The sequence below is a fragment of the Aythya ferina genome (assembly GCF_964211825.1).
Source record: "Aythya ferina genome assembly, chromosome: 10".
NCBI classification, from domain to species: Eukaryota; Metazoa; Chordata; class Aves; order Anseriformes; family Anatidae; genus Aythya; species Aythya ferina.
The window spans coordinates 6,161,843-6,188,351 of NC_140306.1; the positions used below are offsets into that span (position 1 = coordinate 6,161,843).

Sequence of the window (26,509 nt, forward strand, 5' to 3'; positions counted from 1 at the left end):
ATTGTGTTTTGGAGTGCGAGGTGCCGATGTGGAGCCAGCCCAGGCTGCCTCGTGCCCCAGGAGAGGCGCAGGGGGAGCAGTCAATGGCGAGCGCCCTGGCACGGCGCCCGGCTCCCAAGGACCACTCGGAAAAGCAGAAAGGGCATTTCTGTGCTTGCCCGGACTGGAGTGTTAGCTCTGTTTGCAACGCAGCCAGGTGGCCACCCACGTGGAGTTTTGTTCTTACTGGGCAGCTTCGAGCTGGCATCGACTTTGGGTTCTGCCCGAGTGGGAGAGCCTCAAAGCAGGAGGGAAGGACCTGGCGCTCTTTTACCACCGTCCTGCAGAAGTTGGATGAAGCCTTCCTTCAGATATTCCTTCAGGTGAAGGGGTTCCCTGTGCTGGAGGCCGACTGGAGCCTCCACACCTTCTGGTGGGCAGAAATACAGCAAGACATCTGGTCTTAAACGCCAAGTGGAGCAGCGTGGTTCCAGGAATAATAGTTAAAAGGAGGTGCATTAAGCTTATCCAAATACCTCTGGAATCCAGTGGTTTCCCAAGAGATTGGGTCCTTAACTGCTTCCTGCAGCAGAAGGCTAAGGAAATGTTCCCCTTCTCATCCCAGCTCTCTGTAACACAAAGGATAAAAAGCTATATAGTAGAGAAAGCTTGGTCCTTGGTTCAACCTCAGTAGCATCTGCCCACCCTGAGTTAGCTGGGATGCTTTCAGCTGCAAAACTGCCCAAACCTGAGGGTGCTCACTGAATAATAAACAGGGGTACCTCCAGGGAGGTGACAGCCTTGTCCTCTGGGGGATCAGAAAATACCTTCCCCATCTGAAGGCAAAGGGTGCTTGGTTTTGGTGCCTGGCTGATGGTAACGTGGGGTTTGAACCCAGCTGGGGAGTCACAAGCTGCAGCCTGTGGAAAGGGAGGTGGCTGTTAATCCTGGGGCATCCTGAGATACCAGGCTTTAGTGGGAAGGGCAAGCTTGTGGGAAGGACTTTCTGAAGTTTTACTGGCTATAAATTTTGCTTTTTCTCAGTCCTATTGTGTGAATTGCATTAATGAAGAAGTCTGGCTTTGTAAATGGAGGGAACTGAAAAACAGCACTGAAAAGCTCTTGAATGCTTAAAAATGCATCTGTAAGAGATGTGGCATTATATATATACATGTATGCTGTGGCTGAGTGTAATGAAGACCTATTAGAGCTCTTTACAACTGGCAGAAGCTGTAGAGCTGTCCCAATCTCTGAGATAAAGCTTTTGGCTGTGTACCTAACAGTGGATGCATGATCTCTGCATTCCTGCAGATGCATACATGTCTGTGTGGTGGTACATGCACCTGTACATTCACATCCAGAAAGTCACATACATGTGCAAGTTGTTTGAGAAAACAACTTTTTGTGCTGCTCTGCTCTAAAATCCTCGCAGGTATCCTGCTGCTGTCCCAGCAGTAAGCACTACTGAAGGAGTTACACAAAAGACTGAATGCTGGTGCTGGTAGATGGCCCCGCTCTTAGCATTGGGGCTGTCTCTTCCCCCAGCAGGGATGTGCTGTGGATCCCGATTTCCCCATCACCTCTGTGATGTGCGGCTTCAGCCCTTTGCTGCTGCAGCTGTGTGCCAGCAAGTGCTGCGCTCTGTGGTTTGGGGGGCGAAGGAAGCTGTCTGTGCTGTGCAGGGAAAGCAAGTTTATCTAGAAAATAGCTCTGCTTAGGGCGTAAAATACGGAGTAAATTAACTTGAAAGTCTCTTCTGGCTCTTCGTTGTCAAGCGAAAGGTGGTTGGGTAGATTTATTTGCCTTGTTTTGCAGCAAACACGTTATATATAGCTTGGCTTTTATTTCTCTTGATCTGGGTGGAAATGGTTTCTTTGAAATGCAGCCTTTCCATCTTGAAGGTCAATTAAAACAGGTTGGAGGTCAGATAAAATAAAGGGGCAGAACATTTGCTGCTTCGTGCATCTATTTCTGTAATGTTATCAGTGCATGTGGTTTTATTTCTAGCGTTTTGTTCCAGGGCTTCCTCTAAGGCTGAACAAATTGAGTCAGTTGGATGCAGTACAGCCTCCAATTTGGGGTTAGAAATCCATTAAATTGCTCGGTGCTTTATTGGCAATATAAAAGTGCTTGGAACGAGAGTGCATTACCATTGGACATCGATTACTCGGGAGGGGAGGGTGGATGCCTGTGTTAACCACACATCTCCAGCCTGGATGGCCAACTGAGGCATTTTTTTTAGCTTAAAATGTGCATATTTTGCCCTTTAAAATGCCGCTCGCTATTACAAAGCAGCTATTTTTAAACTGAAAATGGGGAGCTGACTTCCATATGTTCTTCATGCCTCGGGGGGGTTAGAGCTGGCCGTGCAACCTGCTGTGCTGCCAGCGTGGGTAACCGGTCCTGGACGTGGGGCTTTGGGGTTACGTGTGTAATTCCTCTGTGGGCAGGGTCTCTGCAGTCAGTCAACCTCTTGTTTTGCAGCCCACGCATTGAAAATTTAAGGGAATGTCCTCACTGGGCTTGGGTTCAAACCGAGAAACTGCGTGGTGGGGGCAGCGCTGTGATCCCCATCACAGGGGGAGCGTGGCTGTGCTCGGAAGGGATTTACCCCACGGTGGGAAGCTGCAGGGTTGGCTGAATGTCTTGGGACCTGGGTCACTGCCACCAGCTGGGAAATGGGGACGGACTGGTGGCTTCGGTACTGGGGGGTGGTTTGCTGGGCTGGCTGCTTTGGCTGTGATCAGCTGGTGCATTTTGCAGCAAATGTCAGGAGACGGCTGGAAATCCAAGTCGCAGCACCTGCGTTTCTGAGCTGGCCGTGCAGCAGATGCACGTGAAGGAGCATCAAGGTGAGACCATGGCATAGCCACGTGTGAGAGCCAGCCCTGTCTCTGGGAGATGGATGCCTCGCTGCTCTTGCACCCTTCTGTGTGAGGGAGGCGATGAAAAGCAGCGTCGGAGAGGTTTGGGCTGCGGTAGAAACCTTCCCGCTGTTTTTCTAAGGCTTTTTCCCCCCCTCACTCTTTGCCTGACTAGTTTTAACCAGCACACAAATATTCCTTTGTGCCGCTTCCAAGCGAATGTGTTTTTTGGGGGGAGATTGGCCCTTCCTGATTAACTATTAATAAGAAGAATGGCGAGGGAACGAAGCGCCGGGCACACGCTGCGGGGAGGTCACAGCCCTCCCACACCACTCACCATTGACCATGCTGGGGCACAGGCTCCGTGCCAGCCGTGGTGGCTTTTTGGTGGCACTGGTGGCTGCGGTACCAGGATGAGGGGCTCCATGGAAAGGCAGCGCTGGCTGCACACCAAAATTCAGCATGGGTTTGATGCTCGCCCTCCCCAGCAGCCAGGGTGCTGTTTGCAGCACGAGAGCTGTGCCCAGGGATGTTTGAATAACGCTTCTGATGGACAAACCGTGGTGGTGGAGCGCTGGAAAAACTTTTTCTGAGCTTACCAAAAACATTTACGGACGTGGCTGTGCTCTTGAGGGATTCACGTGGTTTCAGAGCACGTTACGATCCTGTGTTTTGGTAGGAAACGTGTCTTAAAAATACAGGTTATTGGATATCATTGAATGATTGGCGGCCTCGGATGTTTTCTTGAACTGTGGAGACTTCTGAGCAGTGCTCGGGGAGTTTCTGGGTTATCTCTTTGCCATCTGCACTCGACCTGCAGCCCACAGCTGGATTTTGCATGGTCATGCAGCGGGAGGCTCGAGGTTGATCTGCTGCAAGTACTGGTGAAAAACTGCACAACTTTTGGGTGAAAATATTCGCTTTGCAGGAGCAGCAGTACCCGAAGCAGTAAATAGCACTTAGCGCTGATTTATCAATGCAGCTCTTGTGTGTTAGTGTCAGTTAATGGAGGCTTAGCAGTTGCTGTAAGGTAGGCATACAGTAAATTACAGAGCTGTTAATCCTCGATAAATTGGGTTAGTATGTTGAATACACAGTGGGGATCCTTAATTGAAAATGCTCGTGCAGGAGCCGTGGCCTTTATCGATTTTTCCCTGGGAGATGTGGTGGTGGAAGAGGGAGCTGCTGGGTTCACATGTGTCCGAGCAGGGCCTCCAGCCCCCCAGTAGAGAGGAGCAAGGGGCTTACCCCCAGTTTGGGTTTTAGACACGTCTTTCTCTCGAGACTAAGCAGCAGATTAATTAAACAAAACCAACAAACCCCATGGGGATCTGGGCAGATGAAGGGTGGGGTTTACTTGTGGGTTAAGAACTTCCACATCCTGATTTTCCTTCCAACTGCTTTACCTGCCACAGGTGGCAAACCGGGGTTGTTTTATGTGAAATTAAATCCGTTTGTTTTTATTTAGATGCTCCTGGCCCCTTTGATTATTCTTTTTTTTTTTTTTTTTTTTTTTTTTTTTGCCTTGGGGCAATTCTTGCAGCTGATAGCTCAACGTGTTTTGGAGAGAACCTGTCTCCTTCGGCCCGTGCAGCTTCCCAGCAGCAAGTAAGGTGAAAAATTGCTGCAATTAAACACTGCCCGAAGCCTTGCAGCATCCCCGCTTCCCTGCGCACAATGCTGCCTTTCACTGGGCTGTCTGGTTGAGGGCTGAGGAACATGCAGCCATAACGGGAGCTTTTGTAGCCTTAGTCACTGCAGGCAGAGTGGCTGCTGCTTTTATTTTTCAGAAGCAGAGAGAGCTGAGAATGCTGTCACACCTCCTACGTGCTGTGCCCTCTCTTCTGCTGGTTTGGGACCCCGCTGGCTGCAGGGAGAGGAAGGTGCTGGCCCTGTCCCTGTCCCGGCAGCTGCTCCCTGTCCTCGCTCTGCCATTGATGTGCCTTTATACAGGGCAAGTTGAAGCTGATCTTCTTTCTTTGGGGAAAAAATTAAAACATCTGGGGTGTTTTGAGGAGACGGTCTTCCGAGCAAAGCCAAACTTCTTTTGTTTTGCTAAGGTTATTAACATAGGAAGAAATAGGATCCTAGGTTTTGTCAAAACGTATCTGTATAAACTGAGCAGGGCCTGAAATAACCTGACACTGCCCTTCTAAGAGATGGATAAGAATGGGAATTTTCCTGGTAGGAGCCTTACAAAGCCCAGCTGCAGCTTGGTGCTACCCAGCACTTCATGCAGGAGGAAAGGCAGGGGCTGAAGATGTTATTTGAAGTTATTCAGAGGTGGCTGGAAGAATTAGGGAACTATCTCAACCGCAAGTTAAACTAAACTGCAGACTGATACAATGGGTCTCAGTGATGTGGTTTTAATTAGTATTCTTTGCATTAATGTCTGCGTGCATCTGCTGGGATCGGCGTGGTATTGATTCTTTGGTAATCATGCTGCAGGAATTTCCTTCAGACGGCATTGTTAGTCATGGCTGGGAGGGAGTGATTCATGCTGCAGCTTTCTGGGTGTCTGGATGACCTCTCAAAGTTTGTCTTCACTGTCAAATTAGCTCATATTATGGCTTGAGGGTTGCCCTTAAGTTGACTCCCTTCTGCACATAAAGCCCCTTATATGAGTGTGCTATCAACCCAAGCTAATCTGCTGCTGATTTGTGCTCGGGCACAAGCAAAGCTTTAGTTGCTGGCAGGATCTGTCTGTGATGGGGGGATTTTTGCCCACATGAGGGCTGCTCACCCTTCCCTGCTCCTCCAGGGTCCCTCTCTCCTCTCCAAAGCCCCTGCAGCAGCCGGCTGGGATGTTCCCAGGGCTCCTGCTGCAAAAGCAATCAGGCCTGCTGAGCTGAGTTTGGGAGCAGTGGGACAGGGGTGAGGGTGATGAGCCAGCCAGGGGTGCAGAAGCTGTGGTTTTCCACCAGCTCAGCAGGTGGATTCAAAGGGCAGGCAGGACTGGCGGTGGGAGCTGGCAATGGCTGCGGTAGCTGTTCAGCTGCTCTTGCCCCAAACGAGTGGGTTTGGGGCTTGTCATGTGCATGGAAGGGGGGAAGAAAAACCCTAAAGCTGCTCCTTTCTGTCCTTACAGGCCATACAACTGGCTGAACCCTTGCAGTCTCTTTGATCACTTTGTGCCTCAGCGTTAAGCCTTGCGTGTCCCTGCTTATGAGGACTCCGCCATCTCTCTGGGAGTCAAAACCTTGTTTAAAAGGGAAATTCAAGCGTGCTTTCTCCTGTGCACAGCTGTATACTTGCTGCATGGGCGATGTGCTCCCCCGGCCCCAGGCTTACTCAGCTGCTGCCATGCTTTTCATACCCAATCAAGTGTGCACGGGGCCTCCACGCCGGGGCTGTAAAGCCCTCCACAAACATGTGGGAAGAGGCTGGTGCCTATTCAGCGAGCTGCGGCCTAGGCAGCTATCTTTCGACAGATTAGCCAGAGGAATTTCTATTGCAGGGCTCGATTGTTCAGGGCCCTCGGCTCCCTTTTGTGCAGGAGCAGTGAAAAGTTGTGTTATGACAATGGTTGACAAAGTGTTTAATGAAAGCCGCGGTTGGCAGGGGCAGAACTTGGAGCCATCCTCCTCTTTCTCCCCCTGCCTGTCATCAGAAGGTGCAGAAACGCTTTTGACACAATCTTCCCCGCTGACAGATGGAGGGGTTTGATGTGCGGCTCGGAAGCCTCCACCTCCCCGAGCAGAACTCAGCCATCATCGGGGTGAGCCGCGACCAGGAGCCACCAGTCTGAGTCCTTTGTCTGGCGAGCCAGCCACACACCTCTGATCTCCAAGGCTGGCCAAGTTCCCAACACAGAGCCAAAACTTGTCCATGAATTCCCCGTGTACCCTGAACACTGCTTGGAGGGCCAGGATCGGCATCTCGTGGGGCAGAGAGCTGGCTGATCCCCTCCTTGGCAAGCACGGCTTGCTCTGTGGCAGTGCTATGACTTTTGGAAAGTGTTGTAAAGGCAGGCCCTGTACCTGGTTACTTAACAAGGCTTTCCTTTGAGTCTCTGCCATGCTCAGTGATCCACAGTGCCATTTTCATAATGCCAAATAAAGACAAACACTACTTTCTTATTTAATTAGAGACTGGAATGGGTAAAACAGGTGGCAGAGGGCCCTTCCCATATTGATTTAACATGCTCTTGGTTCCTCATCAGGGGCATCTTAGGGAAGTGACAAGAGGGGGAAAAACCCTACAGTCTGGGATTAGCCAATACAAGGAATACTTGGTGCATGTAATGGGTAAATAAGTGCAAACACTTCTCATGCCATTAAATCAAAATATGCCTTAATTAAAAACCACAACATTACACCAGCTTCTATTCAAACTGGGGGGAGGGAAACAAGCTGACCACTAGGAACCATTCGAGCTGGTAGCTTCAAAGCGATGCCCATCTGGTTCAGGAGAGCCCTGCTCTGGGATAGAAGTAGGCTCTGGGTTTCCAAGGCTCTTTGAAGAAGACACTAAAACACTGATGGCAGAGATTTGCTCAATGAGAGCTGTTGCACTACTGCACGTAGTGGGAGTAGTAGCAGTAGTGGAGTATCTGTCAGACTGGGGGCTGCATAAGAAGGAACACGCTCAGTGCTATAGCAGAGCAGAAGTGTGACCATTTCCAATGATGGCACAGCCATGCCCCAAGCTCAGCATCGCCATCCAGCCTGTGCTGTTGGGCTGCTTGGTGTGCAGAAGCTGATCTGGTGGGCACGTTACAGCCCCTGCGGTGCTCCGTGCGCTGCCACGCATTTGGGACCCGTGCTTTGCGCTGGGGGAGCGCCGCGTGCACCCATGACCTCAAGTTTTGAGTTCCCTTCTGTATTTGCATTACTGGAACCCAACCAAGACTGAGCCCTCATTTCATCAGCATCGGGCGAACCGAGACAATACCTACCTCAATTTTATTTACAGTCTAAATAGACAAGACAGACAAAGGGTGACTGTGGAAACAAAAGCTCTGGAGAGGTGATGTGACATGACCCGGTCACACAGCAGGAGATTAAGAGAGCCAGGAGCAGACTGAGGTTTCCTGACTCCTGGTCCCAATGATCTATCTATCAGAGCACGTTAATTCTTTCTCCAATTTGCATGCTGTGGCTGGCATTCCAAATACTGTCTAGTGAGGGGATCTGGGTTCTGGGAAACACGTCCCTTGCTTGCTAATGCTGCAGGCGACAAATTGCTGGGCATTTTAATGCGAGTTAAAATACAGCAAGTCTCAGAAATGGAGTAAACTGTTTATCTTGGTGTTTCTATTTTCAATTCTCCTGTTTATTTTGCACTGACACTATTTCTGTGTTTCATTTTCCCCACTGACTTTTTGAATGGCATATTCTACGTTTTGTGAGGAAAGATAGAAATTGGAGTGCGTAGCATGAGGCAAACTGAAGATTTGGGCATACAAGGTGGACTTCACCTGTATTTCTGTAGCAAGCACTGGAGAGTCTGTTGGAGCAGGCAAAATACTGCTGTGCTCTCTGAAAAGCTGCTTGTGCAATGGCTTTGATGTTCAAACTTCTCAAATAGCAACAACAATAATCAGAAAGTTGCTTTGGAAGATGTTAGACCATGGCCATGAAATCCTTTAATCTGCTAAGACTTTTGTTTTTTTCACTTTTGAGCTTTTGAAGGTCATGTCAGCATCACTCAGTGTTTGAGCATGGGCTAAGCCCGGGATCTGTTCCCTTTGACAAGTGTGCAGCTGATCAGTTTGGTGCCTGTGATCCTCAGTGCTTGGGTTGTGAAATAGCCTCTGAGCTTATTGTGGGGGAGTGTTTTGAGGATAAATATTTTCCCTTAAAAAATGCAAAGATTTGCAGCAATAGAAGGCATAGAAATACATTAAAACAGATGGATTCAGGCTAGCACCATGGCTGCATTTTCTCCCTTGCTATATGTCGCTAATATTTCTGTGTCTGCTTAATTCCTACTGTGTTGAGCCTATAGGACATTACCTGTTATATTTTCTTTTTTCGCCTGTATATCAGACAGGACAAGCTCCAACCTGATTTTGCTATGTGGTTTAAAAAAAATAGTAGTAATGTAATCTGTGGGCAAATTGCACTTTAATTCGTAATTGTGCTATGAATACGGACTTGGCTTTCAAACGCGCTCCGAGTTTAAACTGCAGTTTGACTTTTATTTAGACAAATGCCTTTGAGTTCATAGTGAAATGGATATCTGCTGTAGGCTGGTATTGATTTAAAGGTCTCTTGAGTGTTTTAAAAGACGGTAGGGGCTCATAGGACAGCATATTTTAAAACTAGATGCTTGGTTAGGTTTTACACTCCTATGTTGCTTTAGGCCTAGTTTCTGCTAAAGGAATCCTGCACTGGTGATTTCTAGAGCTTTCTTTCACAGCAAATACTGGCCAAAAAAATGGTACATTTTGGGTAAGATGCAAGGTATTTCTGAAGTGATGGGGAACAGCTCATGCAGAGAACTACCGTGTGAAGGGGAATGCTTCGAGGACTTCCCATAAAACGAGTTGTAGAAGGGCAGGTGATCAATAACTGCTTTTTAGCTCGAAAGAGGCATTTATCACTTCCTGCTAAGCACACAAAGTTGGTGATCTTTCAAGTCTTGGCGCTTGCAAGTGTCGCTGTGGGCCTGAATTCCTCTTTGCGTTGCTGTAGGCCTGAATTTTCCTCCTTGGGGTGCAATGGAGCACATCGGGCAGGAGGCCCCTGCGCCATGGCAGCTGCCCTCTTTCCTCACCTCAGGCCCACCACGGCGGCCCTGTGGACTTGGGGCCTGTTCAAGCTCCAGGCCCGCTTTGGGTACTGCAGGCACAGCTTTATAACAGAGAAAATACACAAACCGGGGAAGGTTGGCCAGTTTTCCAGTCAGACTGGCTCGGTGGTTTGAATAAGCAGCTGAATGTTTGAGGGCTTATCTAAAATCAGGCCATGAATCTTTTGGGTCGTGTTCAGAGGTGCAATAAGAGGGTGTAACCTCCCTGCAGAGGAGACAGGAGGGTTGAGTTTTACCCAGGATAATATCCTAGAGCAGGGTGTGGAGCAGGATGAAATTAAAGAAGGTCCCCCTCACAATTTCCTCGCAACTCCTTGCGGTTGCTTTCCTTGCTACCGCCCATCAATTTGCCTCCTCCCTCTTTAGATTACACACTCACGGTAACATGCCAACACTGCATACATCACATTAATTAGGACACTTGTTAATTTCCGCATCATTAGTCACTTGGTCTTAATTGATCTGTGCTCTCTGGTAAGTCCCCAAGTGCAGGTTTGACCTGTGTGTGGTGTGCTGACAGGGTGCCTCTTACAGGGCACTTGGCTGTTGCCGCAGAGCACAGCAAAGGTCTTGCTTTTGGTGTTGCTTTCTTGCCACTTCTAGCATTATTTTGTCAGTTCAGCTCTCCCCAGCCATCCTTGCAGTGCGTTTTTTTCCAGAAGCCTGTTATATAGCTGCTCTCCCATCAGGTTGTTTCCAGATAATACAACCTGTGCCTCAGCAAGGTGCTATAACCTGATTTAGACGTGGGCTGTCTGTAGTTCGTGGGTTGGAGGTGTTGAGGTACAAAACCTGTAGTACAGTGACCAGCTGAAAGCTGTTATCACTGATGCTGATGACATTGAGTGGCATACTAATGACAGCTTGTTAGAAAATGTAAAATATATTTATGTTGACACATAGGAAGCGTACCTACCTATATGTGTGTTTTGTTTGTATGTGATAACACGGTGGTACATAAAAACACCCTCTGTAATGATAGCTATAAAATACTTCGGATAAGCTTTTTTTGATTGTTTCAGTTCAGACTTCAATCAGTCAGGAAATATCCTATTCATCTGTAATTAGTTGTGTGGTTGTGAATAACCAATAGAAGGATGATAAAGTAATTGCCTAATATAAAGACAAATTAACACCACACTAATGCAAAAGAGCATAAAGCTTAGGGCAAGCTAAATCACATTCTGATCACAGAACTAAAGTAACTCATATTCAGCAGAAAAGTGCTGCCCTACTGTGTTTAAGTACTCTTAAAATAAAAAACCCCACAACCTACCAATTCCCAGTGCAATCCAGAATAATTGTGATGAGTGTGTTTTGCTGAGTACAGTGGCTGCGCGATGCTCATCCTGTTCTCTCTTACTTTAACAGAAACCTGAGCTACAACAAGTTGACGGAGATTGATCCTTCTGCCTTTGCAGAGCTGTTGAACCTGCAGGAAGTGTAAGTATTTAAGTGTAAGGCTTTAGTTTTATTTTGCAAGGGCAGCTTGTGGGACTGCAGGAAACTGTATATAGTTTCCCAAGATGATATCTGCCTTTAGCCAGTTTGACTGAGCACATCTGGCTTGGTGTGGAGTTTTTTCATATTGTACCTGTGCTGCTTTTTAAAAACTAATCAATTAACAAACACAACAACCAATTAAAGCAGCGTAGCTGTTATTGGAAATCATTGGTGTTTGCTTCTCTCTGTCTTGTGCAATGCTCTGAGGGAGCAGTTCAGCTAACACACCTGTACATACACACAAAGCTCCTTGCTGAAAGGATAACCCTGAAGCAAGGCAGAACAGCCTGGATTGTGATATCTGATGCCAACCTAACCCAAATCTCCCAGGAAACAAAGGTGTAGTGTAGTGGATAACAAAGCACTTAACTGTGTCTCCTCCTTTCTTAGACATTTGTATTCCTTTTGGAACCAGGACAAATTCTGTCTGAAGTCTGCTAGGACAGCCTAAAAACAGCAGAGCTGTCTTCTGCTGTGGTGGGGGAAGAGGAGCCAGTGAAGGCTGGCTGGAACAGGTCCCCTGGCTGGTGGAAGGAAATCTTGCTTGGGGAATGAATGGCAGGGTGTCCTGCCTCCTGACCTGCGTAAATGCTCAGCAGTTGTGCTCACAGGGCTGCTGTACTTGTCAGCTATTTGCAGCAATTTCTGGAGCTCTGATTTTGGGTTCTGAAAAACGAAAGTGACTAAAATTGTAAGCGGTGGGTTGAGGTAATGAGCTCTCATTTGAATGTTGAATTGCTGGCATACTTGAGGTTTGGGCTGTGTTTGAAGAGCTACTGATGCCTCATGGGAAACTGAAAAAACATTTCCTTTCAGAAACAATGCTGTGCTCTGTGTATATCGTTCATTTTCTCTTGTCCTTTGTCTGTTTTCATTAAGTGTTGGCTCTGGGGCTTGCGGAGGGGCCAGATCCTGTGATCCTTAAATAGGCAAAGCAGTCTGCAGCAGTGGGAGCTCTGCCTGCCTAATGCCTGCCGGATTGGACTGTGGGGATTAATGCAATGGATCTCCACCTGCCTGATTGCGCGTGGCTCCCCTGCTTAAACAAACAGCAGGGACTTGCTGGGGATCGTGACAAAATGAGGAATATGCATGGGGAGTGAGCGCAGTGCTCGGGTTCAGCTCGTTGTGATTGCCGCAGAGAGCAGGAGGGGAGGGAAAAGAAAGTGATGGAGGTGAGCAAACTGTTGCCTATGGGACCTGTCTTCTTTAAACTGCGGAAAGCCTTAAATTGCTCTGTGCTTAGAGAATAGAATCACAGCCCTGATCCCATGAGACTTTCGAATTATCCTAACATGATTGTGGCTTAGCAATAGCTTTTATTTGTGGAAGTGCCTGCAGGTGTGTGACTGGGAGCACGAAGCCGGGAGATTTGTATGGCTTCTGGTAGGGAGCCCCCGTGCACAAAGTGCTGCACGCACTGAGGGCAGGGTGGGCTCTGCACTGAACATGCAAAACGTCAGGGTTTGGGGGAGGTAGGCAATGCAGCCTGAGGAGTGGTGGTGCGGATAACAGCAGCTTGCTGTTAGAGAGGCAGGGTAAGGGAAAAGGGAGGCAGTGGATAAGTGGATAGGAGGGAGAGGGAGCAGTCAGATGGGAGACAGAAAGGGAGGCAGAGGTCTGGAGCAAAGCCTGGAAGGCAAGCTCTGGAAAGTGTGAGGGAGAAGCTCTATTAAAAGCCCTATCTACCAATCTTGGTTGCTTTTGAATAACAGCTAAACCACAGACCACTGAAATAAACTGCGTTTCACAAAGAGAACCACATCTGTACTTCCAGAGCATCTCTTTCTGAGTTTTTAAGCACTTTACAAACATTCATGAAATAAGCATCATGCTGTGGCATGTCTTGAGAGCAAGTCAGTGTTTTGCTGTGCGCGCTGTGCTGGGCAAACCAAGTCACCCTCAGGGAATGAGATTGCCCCAAATAATAGATGCATTGATAAGAGCTGAAACCTCCCATGATGCTTCAAACATGGAGCCTCTGATTCCTAAGCGTTACAGATGGGGCTCAAAGCTCTGCGTGCGTGTGAATAATTAGTGCCATATATTTTGGAAACTTTTTGTTTGCAGACATTTTCACAAAATTCAGGGGAAAATGGAGATCTAAAGCTCAGAGCTTATCTTGCATGCACTGTTTTGCTTTGCTAAGATTGTAATAAAGCAAATAGTACATAGGCAACTGGCTTTTTTGATCGTTTTTAGAAGCTTTTTTTTTTTTTCCTTGAACTCTCACTTTGTGCAGGAGGCAATTCAGTAGCTCAAAGTGATACAAACCCCAGGATCCCATATACTCAGGAATACGTAGCTGTGTGCTGGTGAAAGCTCAGGTAGAAGAGGCTTCAGCAGGATGTTACCTCCCTCATTCAGGACACCTGTAGTTTCTCCCGTGTCCCTTCCATGGTTCCCTTTTAAAGACGCCCCAATCTTGTGCCTTGGCTGCAATTATAGGAGGGGGATGTTACTGTGGGGCAGCCCTTTTGTCCTTTGTGGGCTTTTCTCAGGTCATATGGGATCCATGAGAGTGATGGTTACAGGGCTCTCAGGTTTTCCAATCTCATTTTGTAACAAAGAGGTAGTAACTGTGCTAAAATTCCTCTACAAACAACTCACCTTTTATTTTCTAAAGTGCCTTTCACTGAAAGCTCTGGAGAGCTGTGCTATTTTTGAGCAGGCTCCATTTCAGCCTGACACCAGTCTGGCAACCGGGCTAAATATTTTATACAGGTGGTCCCCTCCTGCCTTCCCTTGCCGTTCAGGGGCAGCAGGTTTGTGTCCTCAAAGGAGAAAGGAGAACGTTTCATTTTGTTGAGCTTGGTTGTTCTGTTCTTTGTTTTTACTATTTTGTTGCTCTTCCATGGGGGAAGGGGAAGGAGGAAAGGGAAATCCCAGAGAAATTCAGAGCTTGGCTGTCTCCTCTGCATCAGCAACTGGTGACTGTAAGCCAAGAGAAAATGAGGTGGGAGAGCTGCTTTCTGACTGCACTGTTTAACCAAGAAAGACCTGATAGGACACTGATAGTTGAAAGATCACACTTACGTCAGAGGAGGGTTTGGACACTTGTTAGACACTGGTTGGTGTTAGAGCTGCACAACCAGAGCTGGCCCAGGCTGTGGAGCCTTGGGCTGTGGGCCCAGTTCTCCTTCCCCATGTGTGGCTTTCAGAAAGAAGATGCCGGGCTGGATGTTAATGTAAAATATGCATCTCAATGCTTTTTCCAGCCTGCTTTGCACTGTCGAAAGCTCTAGACCTTTCTGTGGTATCAGTAACAATGAGCTTTTAGTTGCAAAGTAGAGCTCCTTGCTGTATTGCAGTGCCTCCAGCTCTTTTCCCTTATGTTTTAAGGTAGGGTTATAATGTCAGAGGCAGAGCTGAGGCTGAGAAAAGCTTTTATCCCAGCACTACCTGGAACTGCTCATGAAATCAAATACAGCTCCTGCTCTCGGAGGAGTCAGGAGGAAGTTCTGCCATAGATGCATCACTGCCCTCTCCCACCCGCCAAAGATATTTTTCAAGTGCCAAAAAAATATCCCCAAACAAGACCAGAATTTAGGATTGCCCCAACTCATGCCCGGGGTTTAGCACCCCTCAGCTGCACCACATTCCTCCGCTCTTGCTTTGTGTTTGGATGCATCTGGATGTGATTTTTCAGGATTTCCTGGGAAGGGGTGGCTGGGGAGCATGGCCTGCGAGTGTCGGGGTGCTTTTGAGCCTCGCCTGTGGAGGGGAAGGGAATAGTTTTAAGAGAAGCAGAGGGCAGAGACATGGCAAGGCCCTGCTGATCAGCACAGCTGGGGGCCCGGGGAGCTGCCACCCTGCCCGGCTCGGCCTCGCAGGGGCTTGGGTTTAATGGATTCAGCATGTGGAGGTGGGGGGGCAGCAGGATGGCTAAGAAATTAGGTAATTTTCAAGCAGCCAGACAAGCAACTGTTACAGTAATTAATTGACTAATTCACCGTACAAACAAGGGCTCTTTAAACCAAGGAAGAGCCGGTCACATGGCGAGGATCTGTTTTCAGTCAGAAAAACACTTCAAACATTAGGCCATTGAGGGGGGACATTTTCGTAACCACGTTTCCAGGAGTGGGGCCAGTCTGCAATTGCTATTAGTCCTGTGGGGCCGCTGGGGGCTGGCTGGAGCAGGTCACCTGGGTTTGGTGGCCTTTTGGTGCCCAGTGCCAGTTTTTGCATGTTTGTGGCCAGTTCTGTGGGGCTGCTCCTTGTGGGATTTCCAGAGCCAGGCCTGGCGCAGGGAGGAGGCGGTGCGGCCTGAGGGCCGCCATGTCACCCCCGCGGCCTGGCCGGGCATGGAGTTGGTGGTGGGAGGGGATGCAAAGTCTGGCTTGGTTAAAGAAGGTGTTGTGGGAACGGTTGTGGAAGCTCTCATTTAGTTATTAAAGAGTTGGAATGAAGATGTGAAACTCAGATGCAGATAAACCCCTTGAGATGGAGACCTCTGCCAAAAAGCTGGTGTTCCCGGTGGGTCAGTGAAGACAGATGCCCAGCTCATGCACACCTCCTTGTAGGCTTCTCGCTTAAACAATTAATTTCTTCTTGTTGCAGGAGACTGAACAATAACGAGCTGACCACCATTCCCTCCCTGGGACCTGCATCTTCCAGTGTCCGTGCCCTCCACCTGTGAGTTGCTGTGGCCTCATTACTTTTGTCTTTCTGCTGCTGTTTGTGGGGTGGATGTAACTGCTACTCAGAGTTTCGTGTCACACCCACTTCTGCTAGCTCTTCAGATTTCGCTATCAGGCTTGATACCTTAATTAAGAAACATCTGGAGTTGAGATTTGTGAGATTGTGTATGATAAACGTGCTGTTCTAATACAGCGTGTACGCGCAGGGCACAAGATAATGCTTGCAGGCTGATTAGAAATCTGCAAACTCTAGTGCAGATCATTTCTCTGATACTTAATTTTATGGAGTGATCCAAAGTAGGCAGCCATAATGTCCGTCTGTCAGCACAGCCAAGTCTGTGTAAATGTCTCTAGAGTTTTAAAAGTCACTTCGGTGCCAGTCTGGGTTTCTGCATCTGGCTGGAGTGGAGCTGTCCGGGATTTAGCAAATTTTAATTGATTTGAAATATCACCTTTTGGCCTGCATGTCAGCAGAACCCCAATGAAAAATGATTATAGCTGTGATTAATATGAAGGGTCCATTGGATTGTGTTCTGTCGCAGATAAATACGGTGGGCAGTGCTTCCACACAGCCTGTGGAAATGTCAGGATGGGCAGCCATGGAAATAGTTACAGAATAAGATGCTCCTAGCAGAAATGCACATTGAAGTTGCACATTGTCATTGTTGCATTCCTGCTGATGGAGGAAGGCAGAAACTCTTTAATGGTTTTGTTATTTTTGTGATTGTACTCGTTTGTCTCACTAACACTTCATCCCTTGCCTAACCATTGAAAACTTATAGTCAGTGGTAACTTTTGTCACTGAATTCCACAGGTTAGTCACGTACTGAGTAAAAATATTTTGTTATTCTTCGTTGTCTGACTTTGGATTTCAACCATTGTCTCATACTTGTACTGTTAAAGGAGTATATAATTTTACCTTTTCTTTATTGATTTTTCTTTTTTTCTTCTGGCGCTGTTCTGGTTATTTCTTTTCTCTTAAAGCCAGAGAGTATTCATGTCTTAATCTTTCAGGGAACTTATTCCAGACCCATTTTTATGGTCTCTTTCAACTTTTTTTCTTTGAGAGAGAGAGTGATTGGTGATTGCAAGGCTAGGTCTGCAGAAACTTTGAAGTTGCTAACTTCAGTAGTGTAGGTGCCTGCAGAAGTGTTAGACACCTGAGAACCCTTGTACATCTGCCACCAAGGATCTCAGGTTGGGGACACTGCCGAAGGGAATAAAGACATAGTATCAGACTTCTTAGTACCTTAAGAGTGTGGATTTCTAAAATTATTTTTGCATGTGTCTGCTTGTAATGCACACCAAGAAGGAATTTTGCTGAGGTATGCGTGATACCTCCCAAGTTCCTGGGAAGGGGAAGTGCTTATAGCTAATACGGCATCCTGCAAAGAGCCTGAGCAGTTCGAGTGATGTCTTCCATTGTGCATGGCCTTGAAGCATCCAGCTGCAGGCAAGTGTCCTGCCCCTTTGTAGCTGCAGTGGTTGGGCACCTCCTCATAGTGGAAAGTGCCAGTGTGCCCTCATGACTTGAAAGGCTCTGAATTACTCCAAGATAACCTTGATCAGTTGGCTAGAAGTACATTCCTATTACTTAAATCAAGGACAGAATTGACTGAAATGAATTGGCACCATTCCTGCTTTTCCATTAGGCAGTGTTAAAATATGCAAAGCAGAAGAACTCCTTCATTCCCTTAATTCAGTTTAAGGATCTGAGCTTAAAGTTGGCATCCATCTCTCTCTCCTGGCATGAAGCAAGTTTTGCTTTCATTTGAGATATGATGCCTTTGATCTGGTTCTTGGGCATGGTATGTTCCTACAGAGCTTACAAAGAGCCAAAGTATTCCCGTGCTATCAGCAGCGCTGAATCTAGCGAGTGTCTTTCAGTTTAATTGGTACGTAACCACCCCACCTCCTGGGTGGAGGGGTGGCTTGTGTCTCAGCAGTTATCAGACCTGTCGAATGTGTCGCATGCAGTTGGTGTGAAACCAACTTGTTTGATTCCTGCCTCCTGCCGCAGCCTCTCCGTGCTCGTGTGACCGCATGTGAAGCCTGCGTTCGTGATCTGGGGGCTGCTGGCTGCAGCGCCGTGCAGTAACTCCCTCCAAGCAGGGTCCCTTGTTGAGGCACCGTCCCCTGACATGAGGCCATCTGCTTGCCACTTGAGCTGAGCTCACCGAATTGCTGCATAACCCAGTGTGCAATGGCTCAGCTCATGTGCTGGGATTCCAAAATTTCAGAGACCTGATTTATGGATGGAAAGCTCGCATACAATTTGCCATCCAGGATATAGTTTTTAGGCCCTTCAAAACGCCTTTTCTTTCTCACGAAGTCTATAAATGATCTAATTTTCACAAGCCCCTGTTGTTATTTTTGCTATTAATTTAGCCTTTGGCAAAGGACCAAATTGTTAGAGCTTTGCCTTTTTATTCCTGAAATGAAATAAGTGGTTGGAAAGGAGTAACACTGACTGGTGGAAGGCAGCAGATTTACGTCTCCTAAAATTTCAGAGTGGTACAGAAGGAAGGGGAAGGTACAAAGCCAAATGATAAAAGGACGGTACTCTAAACAGACCTGCTCAGTATCACTTTCCAGAAATCTGTATTGCTTTCCTCAGCTGCTACCCATAAATAACTCTGATAGTGGGATTTGTAATGCTGCTGTCATACCTTAGCAAGAAGGATCTCTTGTTTAGCTTATTTCAGAGAATGCCATGCTTTTTTTTACCCCTGCGTTTCCTTTTATTTTTTATCAGAGGTAAGAATCTGAAAGGTGTTTTAAAATACCTGCTTTAATTGATGTTGCTGACTAACTTGCATCGGAATGATTTGCTGAGGAAGTGAGGCTTTCTCCATCTCTGAGAGTCTTTAAATCAATTGGATGGCTTCCTAAAAGATGGCCCTTTGGTTCAACTCCAGGTTAATGGGCTCGGTACGCAAAGCATTGGGGAAAGTTCTCTGGCCTGGTGTGATGTAAGGAATCGGATTATATGATCATACTGGTTCTTTCTGGCCTTCACATCCATGAAGTAATAATTGGGGAGGTTGCCAAACCAAACCCAGGGTGAAGACTCATAATGAGGACTGTGTACTGAGCAATTGGTTTATGTTTGAGTATATAGTGTTACAGTGTATTCTTACTGCTAAAGAAAAATAAATACGTTTCCTTTTTTTTTTTCAGTGTTTATAAATGTGTGAAGTGTGTTTACCTCACAAACCTCTGAAGTAGGTTTTGTATATTGCATGTGGTTAAGTATTTCCAAAGGGCTGTGAATGTATTATAAAAGCAGTGGTTGTGTATTTGTCACTCAAAACGGTCCTTGTGAATGAGTTGCTTCTTTTCCAGCTCTTCCTAAGCTGGGGAAGAGACTTTCAGTCCTCTTGATGCTGGGAGAAAGAAATCTGCATGCTGCCAAACTCAAATTTAAGTTTTTTTCAACGAGCTTGGTCTCTTTGCATTACCTGTTTTAGGGATCCCTGTACCTCCAGATTTGCTTGACCTCGTGTTGTGGACCGTGGGCTGGTTATGCATATGCAAGCATGTGGGAATCTGTAGGGGAGAGCATTCTCAAGCCTCACTGCAAACCTTTGGATGTTTCGGGCTGCAGATGGATGCAAGGATAACATATGCATCAAACATGCTATGCCTTAACGTACTGCCATGAAGTTTAATTCGGCTTAATTATTCCTTGAAGAGTCAGTTTGCCTCGCATGTTGAAAATACTGCCAAAGTCGTTCATCTCAACGAGAGCAAACATAAGGGACTTGATAAGGCTTTTAATAGAACAGGAGGGAAAAATAATCTATGTACTGGTTACCAAATAAAGACAGACATTAAATGCAAACATCTGTTAGTACAAACAAAAGCCAGGAAATTCAGCTGGGAGGGGGAGAGACTGTGAATCTGGATTCATTCCGAAATTACATCGGAGTAGCTGAGAGGAGAATCTTGCCTGAAATTCCCACAGCATTTGTAATTTAGCTACAGTTCCTAGACTTGGACGTTTGGGAGTTGATGGCAGGATGTTTTCACTGACATGCACTTGGCTGAGGATTTCCCTTCCAAATGTTCTGCTGCAGCTCAAGTGTATTAACTCTGTAGGCTCTTGAGAGGACTTTTCTCAAGCTGTGACCTGATTTGGGGGGGGGAGAAGAGGATGGATGAAATCATTTCTTTAAAGCAGATCTGAATCTAATTATTGTCTTCAACTTCCCGGCCAGCTTGAGTGGAGAGCCTCTAACCTTGATCGTGTGGAGGACGAGAGGAGGAGCTGAGCCGTGATCAGGGCTGGAGGGCTTTTGGGGCGGCTTCAGGGGGCGATGGGGGCAGATCCGAGCAAGCGTGGTAAACAGCGAGGAATTGGCTGGTGAGGAATTAAGGAAGTTAACAGATTAAACACTTAAAAATAACTTTAGTTTCTTTCACTGCAAGTCTTTTAAGCCCCCAACCATTTAGGAACAAAAGGGATGGTGACCCACGGCAGTCGCTGCGTGTAAGCAACAGCCAAAGCTGTCTGAGGTGCGCCGGCCCCATGATCTCGCTGTGAATAAACACAGATAACAGGGAACTTGGAGCAAGGATTTTTTTTTGGAGCAAAAGAGTGTGAAATAGGATTAGCTGATTCACAGAGGATGCAGCAACGCTCTGTGCCTATTTACTGGGGAAAGCGAAATCAATAGGACCACTCTGCTGCCAAACTGAGCATAAAAGTCTCTTGAAGAAAATCAATCTTCCTTACAGGCTCATTAATGTAAAGATCAATTCACATTAAACTGTAATTAAACAGAGAGGGCTAATAGGAGAAGGGTAAATGATCTACTGTGCCACAGGCAAAATAGATCACGTAAAACTGAGAACTAAATACGTGGAGAGTTGGGATCTGGGAGCGGCAGGGAACGTGCGAGGTGTGCTGGAAGGGACTGGGGGGGTGTTGGGGGGCGCCGCGTTGTGTTCCTTCTGGATGCCCGGCCAAAGAGCAGTAATTCCTGGATCAGGAGCAGTGTTTCTGCTTGTACCGCACAGTTTGTAAGAGCTTTTTGTCTGAAGTGTTGGGATTTCACTGTACTTCTTGGTTGAATTAGTTAAACTTCTAACATGAGCCTTTTTTTGCTTGACTTTAGCTTTAATTTTCATTGCATCTCGTTCGCACTTCGTACCGGATGAGTTGACGAGCCATGGGGATCCCTAACGTGGCAAAATTGGGACCATACACTTAGCTGATCTTCCTCCTGGAGCTGTTGACTTTTGTTTTCTTAGAGAATGCCTGGGGAAGCAACTGTTAGGTTCATGCTGTTATGCTGCTTCTCTGATGTTGTCTGGGGTTTGCAGAGCCTTTCTGAAGACCCCTGTGGTCCATTAGACTCCCTGAGCTGCTGTTTTGCTTTCATCCAAGACAAGAGTGTCCTGCTCCGTTAGCTGAAATGGTGCTCGGTCACTGCACTCCCCCCATCAGAGCCAAGTGTGATTTTGGTTTTCAAGTTAGATAGCGAAGACTTGGCTGAGTACCAGGAGAACTGCTGCTTCAATTCCTGACTGCTGCTTCAATTCCTGACTGCTGCTTCGGTTCCTGACTGCTCAAGGTAGCCCTTATAGAAAAGGGCTTGAAACTGCAGCATCAATTCTGTTTATAGAGTACAGCTCAGGTCTGAGCTGGTCCATACACGAAATGTGAGGTCTCTCGCATGTAAGCGTCAGTGTAGGTGGTGTTGAAAATTGGAAGGTTTGGGCTGAAGTGAGGAATTGAGGCCGGAGCAAACGCAGCCGTATAGATGCAGCCTGAGCCCGGTTGTGGCCTGGGATCCTGCTGTGCTAATTGCTGTACAAACACAACAACTGCCGTGACCCCCAGGAGACTTAGTCTGCAAGTCATCTTTGCTGGAGTAAGAAAAGGATGATCTAAGAATTCGAAATAAGGAGAATACTCTGTTAATTCCATCTGGGTCGCAGCAAGTGGTTTTGTACTCATAAGCACAAACTGCAGATGAGTCAGACGCAGCCGTGTGCGGGGTCCAGTTGATGTCAGCAGGCTCTGCCTGTGTGCAGGACAGGGCTCGGGCAGCCCAGAAAACCTTGCTGCCTGCCCTGACACACGGTCTCTCGCACACAGAAAGCTTTCCCTGGTAAGTAAGGCAAGGTGGTGTATGCAGATCGAGATCCAGCAGTGGGAGCAGACATAGCTCACGCTCCTGGAGCCCCCCAGCCTCTGCTTGCTTCAGTTTTCAGTCGGTGTAATGTCTGCAGGGACCAGTTCTCCAGTGTTTATTCAGGCAGCTCTCAGAGGCTGGAGGGAGACTTCATCCCGAGGTTTTGGGCTGTGCTGCCCAGCTGCTGTTTTCAAGTATGACCATATCGATGTGGAGAGGTGAACAGAAAGAATGCGACAGGCAGGATGTTCAGGGTGCAAGCAACACGCAGGCATAAGATACTCGTAAACCTACCTCGCGTGTTTGCTTTGCTCAGAGTTCATGGCAAGGCTCTGGTGTGTAAAGTCCGCTGGATTTTGAGGCCAAAGACTGCAAGAGCCTTTCCCAGTGGAGGAAATTCTCATTAATCACGTGCTCCCATGCACCAGGAGAGACACTGTTTTGACTTCTTGTTTGGGCTCTTGGAACTGTTCTAATCATTTGCATCTCCTCTGCAAGCTTTCACATACAATGTGAGCACATGGAAACAGCGAAGGATCTGAGGCTATTCCAGGGAAATGAGTAATCACTTCTGCTAGAAAAGCAGCAGAAATGAAACACGCGGTCCTCAGACTCGATAAAAGATCATCAGAACGCAGTCTGTGCAGATACAGAGCAGTGGGAACATTAGCCAGAGGAAAAAGATAGTGAAAGTTGGTGGCAGCTCTTGGAATAGCAGTTACCCCTTGAGGCTACTTTATTTTGTCTTCACTAGTGAGCTTAACTCTCATGTGCAGCCGTGGCAGCTTCTCCTGCAGATGGAGAATTGTCTGTGTGCTGCTTAGCTGGCTGTGCTGGGTGAGGATTTGTTCTGCAGGAAGGGGATGGATGACCCAAATGGTCCTTTGGGACGGAGCACAAGGTGTTAGGAGTTGGAATATGGGAACGGGATCTTAAGTGCATGTTCCATATATTCATTATATCCTAAAAAATAGCCAAAAGATGGGGCATTGCCCCAGGGCAGATGTAACTGGTGAACATAAAGCATCCTCTGGTGCATGGTCCCAGGGCAGGTGCATCACCCACAGCGCACAGGATGGCTCCCAACTCTGCAGCTCAAGCCTAGATTAGTTGTTGGGGTCATTTGTGACCATGATCTTTTGTTAAGGTCATTATGAAAAACAGCCTCATGTTTGAACCTTAGAATAGCCCAAAGTTACTACTATTAATATCTGTGGTAGATTGACGGTCTCATGGCACATGACAAATAAAGCACATGTCTGCAGAGGCAGTTCCTTTGTTAGGCTTCTCAGGCTGAGCAGATTTCAAACGTAAATAACTTGCTGAGTTAAAAGGTTTTTTTAGCATATTGGACTTTCCTGCCTAAAAATGCTAGTAACTGCAATGTAGTTTGCTCAGGGGCGAGTAAAAGCGAAGTTGCAACTGCAATAAAAGCAAATTAAAGTATTTATGAATGTATAATCCTCTCTTCATTTCTCTTCTCTCCAAAAGCTTGAAACTTTGATACAGTTTGGTGACAAAATTGCAGAAAATGAAGAGATATCAGCGTGTCACCGTTTCCAGACTTTCTACTTTGCCCAGTTAGTCCTCATTATCAGTCCGTAAGTGTCAGGTGCTTTGTACTGGTCCTTAGCTCGGTGCTGCTTCCTCAGGGCATGGTCTGCCCCGCTCGCCTTTGCCTTCGCAGCAGCAGCCACAAACATATGCACGGAGAGCAGTAGGAGCAGGAACAGGGGCAGAACGGGCTTTTTAAAGTACGGTGCCATAAGTGCTTTCAAAATCCATTTTGTTTACCTTCAAGCGGCCTGGAAGGCTTGAGAACAGGCAGTGTCTTTTAGGTCCTCTGCGTATAACAAGGCGAAAACTGTTTCAGCAGAGGTGTTAAAAAGTGAACGTGGTTCAAAGCCCGGGGACTAAAACATCAGTTTTGCCATTTACCTTCTGCTCTGCGCGGTGCTTGGCACTTCCATCATTGCTTCCACTGGCAGCGCGAGGAGCGGTGCGTAATTCAGAGTAAAGAACTACGTGTGTAAACAGTGTTCACTAAAAGTAGTGGGATCCTGCCATGTCGGGGTTGGAAAGGATTAGCAAAGAATCTCTAGAAGGCGCATTTTTAACCGAATAAAAGCTGGCTATACGCTGGATTTTCTGATATTTTAAACCCATGTTAAATTCCCCAGGTAATTGCAGAGATGAACAGTAGGGATCACGTTAAGAGTTCTGATCTTGCTGTTATAAAAACCGCCTTGCTGGTGGTAGGCGGGGTGGAAAATCTGAATGCTGCTTATTAAGGTAGACAGGAAAATGATCAGTCATGCCTTTGGATGAAACAATCACTTAAGAGGCCCTCCTCCCTTCCAAGTGTGTGCATAACTCTTGCTTGTTAACAGGAATTCCACGTGAATATTGATTGGGAGTAAGTGGTTGGGTGAGTACATGTTCTGCCTGTCAAACCATTTAATGTTCAATTGCACATCGGGGAAAATGGCAAAGGCAGCTGGAAAATGAAAGAGGAGAGCAGGAGCACGCAAGGGAAAAGAAGTGTTTTAGTGGTCAAGGGTCTGAAGAGAAAAAGTTGGGGAGAAGGGAAGAAGAGTAAATGGCAAAAGAAAGAATCTGAACGGCTCATTGTTTTTAGGCTTAAAATACTCTCCTCAATCCAGTGCATACTGCAGGTCACACTGCATGGAAGCAATTGCTGCTTGAGGGTGAAGTGGGGTGTGATTAGTATAAACAACCAGGGAAAGGGGCTGGACTTGCTGTAGTTTTTCAGTGACCTGGAGAAAGAGCTCCTTTCCTTACTGAAGCTTTTTGCCCCCCCCCTCGATTATGTTCCTGGGACAGACTTCTTTCTTTTCAACGTAAGAGGAACTGAAGAAGTCACTGGTCCTATTAAAGTGACTTGAAGAAGTTACTGGCTAAGTGGTGGTGAATGCTTTTGATTTTGACCATTGGTTTTCCAAGATCTGCTCTAGGGAAGCTTGGACAGCTATTATTTTACACCAGCCTGGGTTAGCACAGTATCAGTTCTGCTTCAGAGCTCAATTTTTCTTCCCTGGATCTTCCGAGACCCTGTTCAGCAGTTTCCCGAAGCCATCCTTCCCACTTGCCATGCTGTATTAACAACAAGGTGTCTATTTTTTTTTAAGAAGAGCTGTTTTCTTTCCTAGCTTGGCTATTGCTTTTCCACACAGGAGCTATTCCTTCTTGCAGGCTGAACAGTCTCAGTGAGTGGAGCTCCCAGCGAAGCCTGCCCAGAGGCTATCCCTGCTCTGGCGACCTTGCTGACAAGACAGATAAGCCCTTTCAACAGAGCACAAGTGTGTGTCATGTTGGAGCAGCCTAACCAGCCAGCCTATCTACATCTATAAAGTGTTAACAGGAGTTTGCTTGGCCAGTTAAAAGCGCGTGTTCCTCCAACCGCTGCCTTCTGTAAGGGTTTGCTGCAAGCGCCGTTAGACTCCGAGAGGTTCGTGGTCTTGTGGAGCAGACAGATCAAAAATACTGTCCTTGATTTACCTGCCTCAGCGTCAGGGTCACAAAAATCTTGTGTGGTTAAATTCACCTGTTTGTTGTGCTCCTGTCAGAAATGGGCAGAGCCTGTGTCACGTCCTGGTGGCATTCAGGCACCAACAGTGCGTGCTATCGAGCCGTCTGCATGCAATTACAGTTTGGATTTATGTCCCAGCATCACGGGCAGAGTCATTACATTTGGTTTGCACTTAAATTGCTTTTCCACTTGTGTATTTTCCCCTCCTCGCTCCTGTGGAGAGACAAAAGCAAAACAAAGCCACCCACAAAACATATGCACTCGCTAGGCTGTGGTGGATCTTCCTTGCTTTGATCATTTATTACACAAAGAGGAACTAAAATCAGCATCAGGATTTAAGGATAAAAGTGCCTACACGCCGTGTGATCCTGGGCCCTATTGGCTTTCAAATGAAAACGCTACCCGTGTTGATTAGATGGAGGCTTGCAAAAACTTGCTTGCAGTGACAACAAAAAGGAGATGCTGTCTGTGCCGGGGATGGGGCAGGGTGGCTGTCCGAGCCCCTGCTCCGAGTTCAATTCACATCTGGCTCATTCTGATTCTCGCTGTCTCTTCCTCCTTGCCACAGGTAGGACTCCTCTTTGAGGCCAGTGATGTGATATATGAGGTGTATAGCATGAAAACACCGACCTGTCATCTGCCAGCAGCTGAACGAGCCCTTTCAAATACTGATTGAGCCCCTTCAGACAGCCTGTGCAGTGCCCCACAGCCTCATTCACATAGGTGGTGCAGAGCCATGTGGTTTTCTGCATTCTTGTATGAAATCTACCTGGTAGGACTCTTCCTTCTATTCCTGTAGGACATTTCGGATCCTTCTCAGCAGGGTTCAGCACTCAGCAGAGCCTCTGCTCACCTTTTCATCCTTCCTCATGCTTGTTCCAGACAGAGGCTGGGGACTATGAGGAAATGGAGGGTGCTGAGAGCAGCGGATGGGTCTGAGAGCTGGAGAAGAAGGGGGTTAAACGCTGGCCCAGCTGTGCTTGCTCACAAGCTGGTTGTTTCAAAACCACCATCGATTATGCCCAGTGGCTCAGAGGTGCTTGCCCTCCTCGTGCCAGGGCTCTGGCCAAGAGG

General features: G+C 47.2%; 1 protein-coding gene across 2 annotated transcripts in view; it reads left to right on the forward strand.

The window, feature by feature from the left end:
- Positions 1-26,509, forward strand: part of LRIG1 (leucine rich repeats and immunoglobulin like domains 1) — an 86,638-nt gene that overhangs the window by 20,426 nt on the left and 39,703 nt on the right. For both annotated transcript variants that reach the window (XM_084530755.1, XM_084530754.1), the window contains exons 2-3: positions 10,971-11,042; positions 15,663-15,737. In XM_084530755.1, the coding sequence (XP_084386881.1) occupies positions 10,971-11,042; positions 15,663-15,737 (147 nt within the window). The remainder of the gene's footprint in view (positions 1-10,970; positions 11,043-15,662; positions 15,738-26,509) is intronic.